Here is a 14624-nt window from a genome sequence, read left to right on the forward strand (position 1 = left end):
ACACAACCATGACTGAGTCACTGAAGGTCACCGTGACACTAGGGAGAGTCACACAACCATGACTGAGTCACTGAAGGTCACCGTGACACTAGGGAGAGTCACACAACCATGACTGAGTCACTGAAGGTCACCGTGACACTAGGGAGTCACACAACCATGACTGAGTCACTGAAGGTCACCGTGACACTAGGGAGAGTCACACAACCATGACTGAGTCACTGAAGGTCACCGTGACACTAGGGAGAGTCACACAACCATGACTGAGTCACTGAAGGTCACCGTGACACTAGGGAGAGTCACACAACCATGACTGAGTCACTGAAGGTCACCGTGACACTAGGGAGAGTCACACAACCATGACTAAGTTCGTCACCATCACAACATCACTGACGTTCATATATAAATAATAAAATATTGAGTCTAGATCTCACACTATAAATAAGATTACGAACAAGAGTAAATCATTTGTGTATTTATTAAATAATCATTAAACGAAATTAATTAATTTGGATAATGGAATAATCACATAACTGCCTTTATATATGAAACTTGTAAACAATATGAATATCCGTTTTGATCAAATTTTATCCAGTGCGAGATTCAATCTGTCTTAATCTGTGTGTGTATATGTATATGTATATGTATATATATATATATATATATATATATATATATATATATATATATATATATATATATATATATATATATATATATATATATATATATATAAATCTATAGGGGAAGGAAGGCGGGGTAGGGGTCCTCCTCGAAAGGGTTGGAGAGAGGGGGTAAAGGAGGTTTTGTGGGTGAGGGGCTTGGACTTCCAGCAAGCGTGCGTGAGCGTGTTAGATAGGAGTGAATGGAGACGAATGGTACTTAATGGTACTTGGGACCTGACGATCTGTTGGAGTGTGAGCAGGGTAATATTTAGTGAAGGGATTCAGGGAAACCGGTTATTTTCATATAGTCGGACTTGAGTCCTGGAAATGGGAAGTACAATGCCTGCACTTTAAAGGAGGGGTTTGGGATATTGGCAGTTTGGAGGGATATGTTGTGTATCTTTATATGTGTATGCTTCTAGACTGTTGTATTCTGAGCACCTCTGCAAAAACAGTGATAATGTGCGAGTGTGGTGAAAGTGTTGAATGATGATGAAAGTATTTTCTTTTTGGGGATTTTCTTTCTTTTTTAGGTCACCCTGCCTCGGTGGGAGACGGCCGACTTGTTGAAAAAAAAAAAAAAAAAATATATATATATATATATATATATATATATATATATATATATATATATATATATATATATATATATATATATATATATATATATATATATATATATATAATTATATAAACACATTTTTCGAGGCATCGACAGAGCGATGGCCAGTCTGGCGTCGGTCTTAAGAATTGTCTACAATTATTATTTTTATACGAATTGGAAAGCCTAGACTTTTCGCAAAGATTTCTCCGTTATTTGGGGGGAAAGTGTTCGATTTTTTTCTGTATTAAATTTCAGTTTTTCTCCCAAACTTCAAATATCTTTGCTCTCCCGCCTCAGAAGACGACTCGCCGACCAACTCATTACAGTTAGTGTACAGAGCGATTCTTGGAACCACTGTTGTTAGTGTATTATGACGCTGAGAGAGAGTTGGGAGGGAACTGACGTCAACCTAACAGTAAACCTTGAAAAATAAACTAAATGGAAGAAAAACTAGGACGCTGACTGGTAAATAAAGATCAAGACAGTTCAGGTGGGAAAATAACGATGTGTTGAAGCACGACCTCAGAGTTTATAATATACAATGAGACAGTAAGAGTATCATCACGAACCAGGTATTACGGACACGTGCATCATCTGGTATCTTTATTTATGTACGTTTCGCCATCCAGTAGCTTTATTAATACAAGGACATATTGTGTAGACAGTAGAACTATATATATAAAAACCTCATATTTTATATATAGTTCTACAGTCTTCACATTATGTCTTCGTATTGTATTGATAAAGCCACTGGATGGCGAAACGTCTACAAATAGAAATACACAGATGATGCACATGTATATATTTCTTCATTGTTAGGTAAGACACATATGCAACAGTTAGGTATCTTTATTTCGAAACGTTTCGCCTACACAGTAGGCTTCTTCAGTCGAGTACAGAAAAGTTGATAGAAGCAGAAGAGACTTGAAGACTACTGTGTAGGCGAAACGTTTCGAAATAAAGATACCTAACTGTTGCATATGTGTCTTACCTAACAATCTGTCGGTATTTTATACCATTTTAATGTTCAATCTATTTCTTTATGTTGTCGGTACATCATACTCTTCATGTATGAACCTGGTAGTAATATATGGTATTCATATTGTGTATCCGGTAGGCCAGTGGATACTTAACCAGTGAGGCTCCTGAAGTGACCAACACTCGTGTCAAAATACACTTGTTCTCTTTCGTGAAGGTTAAAACATCATCGTACAGAAACAGAGTGATAACGAGGAGGACCAAGATCTTTGCAGTTGTACAGACTGCTGATTCAATGAGAGTCTTAATATGTAATCTATTCCCTCATATCACTACAATACATCCTATCAACACACCTCTGCCTCATCAGCACACAAAAAACACCAGCATCACAACACGCAAGAACTCTTTACGCCCTAATATGCAACACACAAAGCTAACATTGTAATGTGAAGCAGCAAACTGTATCACAGCTAAAGAAACACACTGCATCACAGCTAAAGAAACACACTGCGTCACAGCTGAGGCAACACACTGCATCACAGCCGAAGCAACACAACGCCTCCCAGCAAGAACACGAAAGCCAACACTTAACTAAGCACATTAACACAACTCTATGTTAGATACACTCTCACCGCTGATTGCTCCTCGTAACACAGCTTCGTTGAAGATATACTGTTTATTAAACACCCGGAGTGTGGGTGCTGTAATCTGCTGTGGGTGAGGTGCAAGTGTTGTCTGACACGCAGACAACCACACCCTCACTATCCTACACAGCCAACATTCGCTCCACATGCACCCACTCTTACCCCACACCCACGTACCATCTCTCCACATACACACTTATTCACCCACACTCACTGCAAACCACCGGCTTTACTCACGTGGCTAAAATCAGATTTGAAATAGATAATCATGCATCCTCAGTAGGCAACGCTCTTGCCTCACACACTGAGTGTCCGGGATTCAATTCCCGGCTGGGTGGATACATAGGGAGTGTTTCCTTACACCTGCTGTCCCCGTTCACCTAGCAGTAAGAAGGTACCTGGGTGTTAGTCGACTGGTGTAGGCCGCATCCTGGCTGACAACACTGAAGGATCCCAGTGGAAATAAGAAGATAGTCCTCGATAATATGCACTGACTTTCTTGGGTTATCCTGGGACGCTAATTCTCCGGGTTATAAATTCGAACAAAATCTTATCTTAAATCTGTGTCAGGAGGATTTTACGCCACCTGTCAACACTCTGTCACACTGTATTCTCTGACTGCGCATTGAACTTGAACAGTTTAGAGAAATATCTCCAATCATTCCAGAAATTTCCATATATGTATAAAGCTCTTCAGCTCCGCTTCCGAAGCCGAAGTTATATACTCTGAGAGGTGTGTATCTCTCAGTGTATATACTCTGAGAGGTGTGTATCTCTCAGTGCATATACACTGAAAGGTGCGTATCTCTGTGTATATACTCTGAGAAGTGTGTATCTCTCAGTGTATATAATCTGAGAGGTGTGTATCTCTCAGTGCATATACTCTGAGAGATGCGTATCTCTGTGTATATACTCTGAGAAGTGTGTGTCTCTCAGTGTATATACACTGAGAATTTACTTTAATCCCTGTTCTAGGTGTTAAACTATCCCTGAGTGAGGGTGGTGTATGGGCCTTAGTGACCCTCCTGTCACTGATAGCTTCACAACTCGACCTACCATAGACCTCTCCTCTTGTAAATACGCTCGGGTGAGGACAAATATGCAACACTGGTACACACAATAAGCGAAGGCTCCCCGCCGAACCTTCCAAGATACCTTCCTTCATGAAAGAAATAAGACATAGCCAAGACACTAATTTACAACTCTGCATGTGAGTCTTCGGAGCGAGAAGATTCAGAGACAGGAGACGCAAGCAAGTCTGTATCTTCATCCCTGGCTGAAAGAACCAACACACTTGGCTGAGAGAACACATGCTAATGATGCTCTCACGTGCCATCTACGAAATATTTTATACAGCTTCCATCAGAACAAAATGATTACACGAATTTGAACAAAGCAACGTCATAGGAGGGATGAGGCCAGCATATGGAAATACTGTACTTGGCACCAAATTTATGTTCCACACAATATATTTTATTATTATTATTATTATTATTATTATTATTATTATTATTATTATTATCAAGTGTCTTACGCAGGAGAGGTTATGAGAAATTAACCTGACGACAGTGGAGGATAGGAGGGACAGGGATGACATGATAACGACATATAAAATACTGAGAGGAATTGACAAGGTGGACAGACAGGATGTTCCAGAGATGGGACACAGCAAAAAGGGGTCACAGTTGGAAACTGAAGACTCAAATGAGTCACAGGAATGCTAGGAAGTATTTCTTCAGTCATAGATTTGTCAGGAAGTGGAATAGTCTGTAGATTGTAGTGGAGACAAGAGCCATACATAGCTTTAAGAAGAGGTATGGTAAAGCTCGTGGTGCAGGGAGAAAGTGACCTAGTAGCGATCAGTGAAGAGGCGGGGTAGGAGCTATGAATCGACCTCTGTAACCACAATTAGGTGAGTATAATTAGGTGAGTACACACTACAACACAGGAGCTAGAACTCGACCCCTGCAACCATAAATAGGTGAGTACACACTCACAACTACCTTGTTGCCTTGAGCCACCTCATTGGCTCGTTTCATTAACCATAGCTATCAACACCCACGTAACTCAATAATCACCTCGTCTGGCTCATTTCATTAACTATCAGCACCCACGTACAGTAGCTTAGCACTGAACGAGGAATTCGAAGTATTTATATTAATCTGGCGAGTGCCACCAGTTCTGTCATCATACAACTGAATCAATAGAGTTTGGACATAGTCTCAAATACAATTAAGGCAGTTACATATAGTGAGCTTTTTTCTCGGAAGTGCAATTGAAAAATGTATCCGAAATTGAACATCGTAAGTTATGATGGACTTTTCACTTGCTGCGTATTCTTGGACGCACTTTTTTTCTATTTCATTTTCAAAAAAGAAAAATCTCACTGTTGTTGAGTGGTTGTAGTGAATTTTTGAATGGTTGTAGTGAGTTTTTGAATGGTTGTAGTGAGTTTTTTGAATGGTTGTAGTGAGTTTTTGAATGGTTGTAGTCAATTTTTGAATGGTTGTAGTGAGTTTTTGAATGGTTGTAGTCAATTTTTGAATGGTTGTAGTCAATTTTTGAATGGTTGTAGTGAGTTTTTGAATGGTTGTAGTCAATTTTTGAATGGTTGTAGTCAATTTTTGAATGGTTGTAGTCAATTTTTGAATGGTTGTAGTCAATTTTTGAATGGCTAAAGTAAGTTTTTAATTGGCTAAATTGAGTTTTTGATTTCCTGTGGTGAATTGTTTAGACTAATTATTATAGGACTCTTTTGACTAGCTATAATGGAAAGTTAAGGAATTCAAATGGGCAATATAGTTTTTTTTTTTTTTTTTTGCAGATTTGAGTTCATCATGGGTGAGGTTGCCTCCGGAACCTCGCTCAAACCCCTTGCCTTCCATGTACCACCCCAGTGGTAACGACCCCAGTGACGACCTCCTGTCCCTCCTCTACGACGTGTATCCAGCACACACTGCCACTGACATGGTAAACAATGTTAATACCACGGGGAAAGTCTACCCTGGGAGCAGTGGCTCTTCACTAGCGTTCACGCCCCTACCCTGGGAGGGGCAGCTATGATAAAGCTCTCTTATTCTTCACTCGTCGGGGTTAAAGTTACTCAGTTACGTTAATCGAAACAAACTAATACTGAATGGTAAGAGATACTCTTTGCAGAGCACGTTTTTGTCAAGTCGTGAGTTGATGAAGCTCTACACTCAGCGAAACATAACTTGATAAAGCTCTACTCCGAGCAAAACGTCGCCATAATAATGCAAAATTTGCTCTGCACACTATCTCACTGCCATACTTGTCGAAACCAATTACATGGAATGGTTTTATTACAACATTCAACATTCTTACTACAACATTCAACATTTCTGCTGCGACATTCAACATTCTTATTACAGCCTGCAATGCAAAGGCCACAACACCTCACTGACAAACTACAGCCATGACTTCAAACAGTCCAGGCACTTCTTAACTTCTAGTGAAAATACTATCGTATCGAGAGAGAGAGAGAGAGAGAGAGAGAGAGAGAGAGAGAGAGAGAGAGAGAGAGAGAGAGAGTCATAATAGCATCATTATTTCAATGTTTCTAACTTCAGGTTCCCCGGGAGAGAGAGGAGCCTGTGTTCGGCAGTCAAGGAGAGCCTAAGAAAGAGTACTTCCCCCAGCCGGACAAGAGAAGCACAGTCGAGGTAAAGAGACTGGTGGCAGACTGTTGGCAAACCGGTGGCCAGCTGGTGGCAGCCTGGTGGTAGGCTGGTTACAGCCTGGCTATTGACAGCCTGTTAGTAGCTTGGCTGGGGTAAAGTAGGATAGTTAAGAATGGAGGGTTACATAAGGTAATCAGTTGAGGTGGCTAAGGGCGGTTGTCGAGAGTAATTAGGAAAAAAAAAGAACTTAAAAAAGGAAGAATGGAGTACTTCCGTCTCTCTTCTTGGCTGAATATGATGCTTAGAGAGAGTTAGTTAACACGCGACAAACTTGAGAGCTAATTTAGGCTAATTTTGACAACAGACATTTAAAAAAGTGCAATTAATTAGGTAAATTTCAAGAAAATGACAATTTAAGTGTTGGTAATCTGAATGTAATGAGTTAGGGCGAAACATTAGAGAACAAAAAGAAAGAGTTGTTATTGGATAAATATTCTTAAAGGTGTGAGAAAAGGAAGAGAGAATCTACAAGAAACTGGAGAGGAATACCAGTTACAAGGAATGTTAATTAGAGAAAGAGTTAAAACTATGGGCGATTGGCTTAGTGTTGAGGGTGTGAGGTGCTAGGGTAAACAGTACGAGAAGAGTGGCACTGCGAGAGGCACTGGCTCTTCATGGGCCACCCGTCTATACACAGAAATTGGGGAACGGATGGGACTTGAACCAATGGCAAGTGAATCCTAAAACTCAGGCCAGTGCGTTAACCACTCGGCCAGCAAGTGTTATAACAAGTGTTATACACAGAGAGTTGTATGTAACTCTGGAAGGTTGCTCTACGCACACACAGTGCTCTGGAAGGTTGCTCTACGCACACACAGTGCTCTGGAAGGTTGCTCTACGCACACACAGTGCTCTGGAAGGTTGCTCTACGCACACACAGTGCTCTGGAAGGTTGCTCGACGCACACACAGTGCTCTGGAAGGTTGCTCTACGCACACACAGTGCTCTGGAAGGTTGCTCTACGCACACACAGTGCTCTGGAAGGTTGCTCTACGCACACACAGTGCTCTGGAAGGTTGCTCTACGCACACACGGTGCTCTGGAAGGTTGCTCTACGCACACAGTGCTCTGGAAGGTTGCTCTACGCACACACAGTGCTCTGGAAGGTTGCTCTACGCACACACAGTGCTCTGGAAGGTTGCTCTACGCACACACAGTGCTCTGGAAGGTTGCTCTACGCACACACAGTGCTCTGGAAGGTTGCTCTACGCACACACAGTGCTCTGGAAGGTTGCTCTACGCACACACAGTGCTCTGGAAGGTTGCTCTACGCACACACGGTGCTCTGGAAGGTTGCTCTACGCACACAGTGCTCTGGAAGGTTGCTCTACGCACACACAGTGCTCTGGAAGGTTGCTCTACGCACACACAGTGCTCTGGAAGGTTGCTCTACGCACACACAGTGCTCTGGAAGGTTGCTCTACGCACACACAGTGCTCTGGAAGGTTGCTCTACGCACACACAGTGCTCTGGAAGGTTGCTCTACGCACACACAGTGCTCTGGAAGGCTGCTCTACGCACACACAGTGCTCTGGAAGGCTGCTCTACGCACACACAGTGCTCTGGAAGGTTGCTCTACGCACACACGGTGCTCTGGAAGGTTGCTCTACGCACACAGTGCTCTGGAAGGTTGCTCTACGCACACACAGTGCTCTGGAAGGTTGCTCTACGCACACACGGTGCTCTGGAAGGTTGCTCTACGCACACACAGTGCTCTGGAAGGTTGCTCTACGCACACACAGTGCTCTGGAAGGTTGCTCTACGCACACACGGTGCTCTGGAAGGTTGCTCTACGCACACACAGTGCTCTGGAAGGTTGCTCTACGCACACACAGTGCTCTGGAAGGTTGCTCTACGCACACACAGTGCTCTGGAAGGTTGCTCTACGCACACACGGTGCTCTGGAAGGTTGCTCTACGCACACAGTGCTCTGGAAGGTTGCTCTACGCACACACAGTGCTCTGGAAGGTTGCTCTACGCACACACAGTGCTCTGGAAGGTTGCTCTACGCACACACAGTGCTCTGGAAGGTTGCTCTACGCACACACAGTGCTCTGGAAGGCTGCTCTACGCACACACAGTGCTCTGGAAGGTTGCTCTACGCACACACAGTGCTCTGGAAGGTTGCTCTACGCACACACAGTGCTCTGGAAGGCTGCTCTACGCACACACAGTGCTCTGGAAGGTTGCTCTACGCACACACAGTGCTCTTAACATGAAGTGCAACACCGACCATCACATTTCTTGCTTTGATCTGTGATATTTGACTGAGTGAACAAGTCAGAAAACAACCTCAGTCAAATGACCTAAAAATCCCCCCATGGGTTATCTTATAATTAAGACCACATCAGAAGAAATTTCATAATTTCTTCTAGCATACTGAATACCACTACCAATGTTTCTGTGTATATAGGCTAAGAGTTCATTTTAGTACCTATTTTAGGGCTTAAATTAATCTTGACTGGTAGTAAAAGACTATTGCTGATGATCTCTAGTAGTTGAAACACGTAAAGTAACAAAGAAGAAGAAGAAGAAGAAGAAGAAGAAGAAGAAGAAGAAGAAGAGGACGTTGCAATCACTAAGCAGCTTCCAATACAAGAGACAAAGTAATTATATATAACGTACTTTATAAGACGTACGTACTTCTAAACACAATTACCGGTTATTATTTGTAATGGTTATAAAAGCGAGAAGTTTATGTTCGGGAGTAACTGAACCATTTTAACGAGAAGAAGAGATCAGTTAGGTTCATAGCTAATGTTCAACAAGTATGTGTGGGAACTCATGTGAACAACAAGGGCACCCATGTGAACAAGGGCACCCCTGTGGGTTGGCTGGTTAATGGGGTTCAAATCCTATCGACCACACGAGGGCCAAGAATACTTTATCCTTAAAAAAAGGGATTAAAATAATATATATATATATATATATATATATATATATATATATATATATATATATATATATATATATATATATATATATATATATATATATATATATATATATGTCGTGCCGAATAGGCAGAACTTGCGACCTTGGCTTAAATAGCAACGCTCATCTTGCCATATAGGACAAGCTAAAATTTGTGTATGCAATAATTTCGCCAAAATCATTCTGAACCTAACGAAAAAAATATATTTCGCTGTGTTTGTTTAGTATTAAATTATTGTAAATAAATCTAAAATATATTTAGTTGGGTTGGGCTAAAATAAATTGCTGTTGTTATAATAAGGTTAGGTAAGTTTTCTAAGATTCTTTTGGAGCAAAATTAAAATTTTTTACATTAACATTAATGAAAAAAAAAATATCTTTAAACGTATAAGAGAAAATTTCAGAAAGGTTTTAATTTTAAATGAGTTCTTGCTAATTGACCAGTTTTACATATTCGGCACGACATATATATATATATATATATATATATATATATATATATATATATATATATATATATATATATATATATATATATATATATATATATATATATAAATATATTACGGCGGGAGGTCGAGAGAAATATACCTCTCAGTGTAGCTATCCTGTGGCATCCATGTTGGAAAAGATGTGCATGTTGCCCAGTGCATGTATGTTGCCCAGGGCATGTATGTTGCCCAGGGCATGTATGTTGCCCAGGGCATGTATGTTGCCCAGGGCATGTATGTTGCCCAGGGCATGTATGTTGCCCAGGGAATGTATATTTTTACCTCGTCTCTTATTAACGCAAGACAACATTTTAAAATAGGCCTCAATTTATACTGAGTCAATATGAGATCTCATCAGATTTAGAGTGCATGTTGTTTTTCTAATCAAAATAAAGTACTGAACTCTTAACATTGATACAACTCCCGGGGTACGGGAGGAAATCGGGGTTGATTCATGGAAAGGGAGAGGTGCCTCCAATTCTTCGTATCAAGAGCCCTTCACCAGCGTCAAGGCACATCCTTTGAAGGAAGTACAGTCATAAATGTAAGAAAATTTCCTCTTTGCTTGATCAATAACATTTGGTCTCCACCAGGGGACGGAGGACAAACATACGCATAAACCAGAGGAAGATAAGAGGAACAAGAGAAGTGTGGACAACCAGCAAGAGGTGAGTATTATTATTATTATATTCCTGGGAGAGCACTATATCTGTGTGGGTCATACATCAGCTGTAGAATAAGAGAGGGTAGTTGGTTAGGAAGTTTGATCCGAAGAAGTAGAAAGTTTCAACTTCTTGTGTTAGGAAGTTTTCAGCAGCATGCAGGTCCTGCTCTTGAATACAGTAAGAGGTAAGAGGAGTCAGGATCAGTCTTACAATAAACAGTAACGCTACCTAATAAACACCAGGGAAGAATCTAAAGGATAAAATTCAGCACATTAACGCTGATTTTTGGCCTTGTGTGCAACGTGTACAGCCACATGTAAATAATAGCAAATACTGTTGAATATGGAGTCAGGATTATTAGTTGGCCTGTGATACTCCAATACTGAAACTATGTATAGTGCCAAAACAAAAGCATTCACATTGCTAAACTCACAAACTAGTATTTAGTCACTTAGCCATAATACCAACTTACCTCATAATTTTGTAATATTTTAAACTTAAGATTTAATTTAAGTCTGCCCGAAATGCCTAGCCATGCTAGGTGTTCTAGTGGTACACTCTGTAATTATTATTTTACTACATGTAAACCACACAATAACCAAATTCTGTAAACTCAGCATTGTAATCCTTATAGAGAATAAACTTTGAATCTTATCATGCGACCTCTCAGCTGATGTTCCGTCTGAGGTCGCATGATATAGTGTAATGATACTAGTTGTTTATCTATGCTTAAAAAAACTGTTATTTATTTTCACATAACTCTGAAATTATTAAGAACAGATTACTATTTTCTTGCTTCCACCGCCATCTTTAAAGACTCAGAACCACAGTTATTTAAGTTACTGCGCTCGTCAGGGATAAGTCACAATGTTGCGACTCACATTATGTTGCAGGGAGAGGCGCAGAAGGATGATGCTCCACCACACACACCTCCTGCAGCTGACAACTATAATACTCAGGCCTGGTGGTGGCCCTTTGGTGAGTCAACCAAACTTTTTTTTTCTTCCCCTAACCTTAAAGTGAATCTCCCCGGAACCTTCTATTTGAACCGCCGTCAGCGAACCTTTCAAATTTGGACTCCCGCCCGGAGACTCGCATTTCAATCTACATTTTTAAGCAGATAATTAAGCTGAATGTACGTCAACCGATTCCCTGAATCCTGGTAGATAGAATCTTTCTCGTGAAACCATGTGAGCCGAATCTCCTCTGAACCTTGGTCAATCTGTCCTTTTTTTTTTTTTTGGTGAACCTCACATCAACCTCGAACTTCTCATGTGAACCCCTGTCAAACGAACCTTTCTCACCTAGTTTACTTCTCACTATCCACTTTCCCCATCGCTCTCATGTTCCACTCTCACCCACTTGGTTCCACCTCCCGGTTCCATACTCAGCCCACCCTTCCCATCACCCACCGGGCCAGCATTCCCCACCGCCCACCCTCCAAGACGTGTGTGGGTCAGCTTCGTTAGCTACACTCAGAGGCTTTGATCTAAACCGCCTCCTTTCCTTTATTCACTAAATAATTGTTTTCATGTCAGAGGTTTGTGCTGGAGAGAAAATTAACACCATGATGGAGAGGCGTGAATTTGAGTTAGTTTTTCAAGCTGAAGGAGATTATTAACCTAGTTAAGCCAGAGTAACCCAGTGTGGCTTATTTTCATTTGGCTCCTTTTTAGTGCCTGTCCCAGGATAAGACCCACAACAGTCGACTAACTCTCAGGTATCCGTTTGCTACTAACAGGAACATTAAGTGTTAGGAGACTTGTCCTTCTCGCATCAGAGTTCGACTCCATGTCTTCTTGTGTGAGCTGAGTGCTTCACACTCTGCCTAGCGACGGTTAAGACCATATTTGACCTGAACACTAAAGTAAAACGAATGCTTTATTCCCTAAAAATCGAGAATAAAATAAACTGTGTTGTACGTACACTAAGAGATATACATCTCTTGGTGTATATTCCTTGCCTAGGAGACGTGGTATGTTTATACTTACTTTAAATACACTCTTACAGTATGTGTGCGTTTCTTCTTATAAGTCTAGTAAGTTCCGACTTTAACTGTGTTGATAAATAAGACACCTGTACAACACCTGCAACTCTCATCTGGCGCCAGTATATAAATGTTCGTCCTCCTGCCTCTCCGTATGATCTAGACTAAGGAATTGAACACTTTTCATCAAGGCCGAGGGACAGATTATCTCGTCATCCATAGCCTTCGCCTTGTAATCTCTGTATTGAATAGAAAAAATCCACTGATTGGCGAAATATCTTCTTAATAAAGACATCCAAGTATTGTGCTCGTGTCTTATTCATCAACTTGTCGCTATTGTATACCATTAATAGAATATTTTTAACTTCTTTGGGTTATCCTAGGTAATTTGCAGTGCGCATGTTACTATGTATAATAATTTGTGTAACCTGTTTATGTGTATCTGTACCGAAATAATCTTACAGTTACAGTTCGACGGTCACCATTTACACCTCGTCTGGGTAAACGTGGATATGACCTGGACAGCGATAATTTTACTTACGACAACGACGACCTGGCCTCACTGGAGTACCTGCAGGAAGACCCTGAAGACTACCTGGTAGGAGGGAATAACGAAATGGATGAGGAAATGTGGCCATCCCCGGTGCTGAGTGAGGAGGAGGTAGCAACAGCAGCAGGGAGTCCTGACAAACGGGCCGACTTTGCTTTTTCTCCAAGACTCGGAAAAAAGGCAGATTTTGCGTTCAGCCCAAGACTAGGCAAGAAGGCAGATTTTGCATTTAGTCCACGACTAGGCAAGAAAGCAGATTTTGCATTTAGTCCACGACTAGGCAAGAAAGCAGATTTTGCCTTCAGCCCAAGACTAGGCAAGAAGGCAGATTTTGCATTCAATCCAAGGCTAGGCAAGAGGGCAGATTTTGCATTCCGTCCTAGACTTGGCAAGAAAGCAGATTTTGCGTTCAGTCCAAGACTAGGGAAGAAAGCAGACTTTGCATTCAGTCCACGACTAGGCAAAAAGGCAGACTTTGCATTCAGTCCAAGACTAGGTAAGAAAGCAGACTTCGCTTTCAACCCAAGACTTGGCAAGAAAGCAGACTTTGCTTTTAGTCCCAGACTTGGCAAGAGAGAGCGGGAGGAAGACAGTGGGGAGAGACAGCCCTCCAGGACCCAGGCCTATATCTCTCGCCCCTCTCGACCTTATTTCTCCCCCAGACTAGGGTAGGCCTACCACACTCAAACTATATAAAAAAAACTAAATATTGTTAACCCCCTTTTCTTCTCACTATACCCAGAGTTAGTCATGTTATTATGAAGGAAATAAATCTATTACCAAGTTATGTGAGGCTGGGGTACAGTATTACGAGCGCAGTTTAATGAATGACTAGGCTGGTTTGGTGATGAACAGTGAGGTTGGCTTAGTAATAAATAGTGAGGCTGGCTTGGTAATGAATAATGAGGCTGGCTTGGTAATAAATAGTGAGGCTGGCTTGGTAATAAATAGCAAGGCTGGCTTTCTAACGATGAACCTGCTACTTATTCTAGCATATCAGGGGACAATACCACCTCCGGTCAACATATCTCTTCCGTACTGTATATTTGAAGCATGACTGTAAATTATCTTTCAGGGTACTCAGAGCATCAAACCATTACTGTGAACAATGAATAAATATTATCTTTATACATTGCCAATTCTTTCCACCCCAACACTGATGATGGTAGATAACAGACGCACGAAATAGCGTCATCCTTCATGTAAGAGTACCTAAAACAGCAACAAAAAAGGTCAGTGTATTAAGCCCATTACAACAGATATGCACAGTTTATTCTTTTCACATTGATGCAGTCAAAGCAACATACTTATATACCAAATATAGTTTAAAAAAAAAGTAAAAAAATGTGATTTAATCACTTGACTAATAAGTCAGAAAATCTCTATCACCAACAGTGAAAGTAAT

General features: G+C 41.1%; 1 protein-coding gene across 1 annotated transcript in view; it reads left to right on the forward strand.

Moving 5' to 3' along the window:
* LOC128696624 (uncharacterized) overlaps positions 1-14078 on the forward strand; it is a 41481-nt gene extending 27403 nt beyond the window's left edge. Inside the window, exons 2-6 of the mRNA XM_053787936.2 lie at positions 5716-5861; positions 6482-6574; positions 10611-10685; positions 11576-11660; positions 13134-14078. Coding sequence (XP_053643911.2) covers positions 5716-5861; positions 6482-6574; positions 10611-10685; positions 11576-11660; positions 13134-13891 — 1157 coding nt within the window. The 3' untranslated portion in view covers positions 13892-14078. The remainder of the gene's footprint in view (positions 1-5715; positions 5862-6481; positions 6575-10610; positions 10686-11575; positions 11661-13133) is intronic.
* Positions 14079-14624: the final 546 nt, after the last annotated feature.

This window comes from Cherax quadricarinatus, chromosome 46 (genome assembly GCF_038502225.1).
Source record: "Cherax quadricarinatus isolate ZL_2023a chromosome 46, ASM3850222v1, whole genome shotgun sequence".
In the NCBI taxonomy this organism is placed as follows: Eukaryota; Metazoa; Arthropoda; class Malacostraca; order Decapoda; family Parastacidae; genus Cherax; species Cherax quadricarinatus.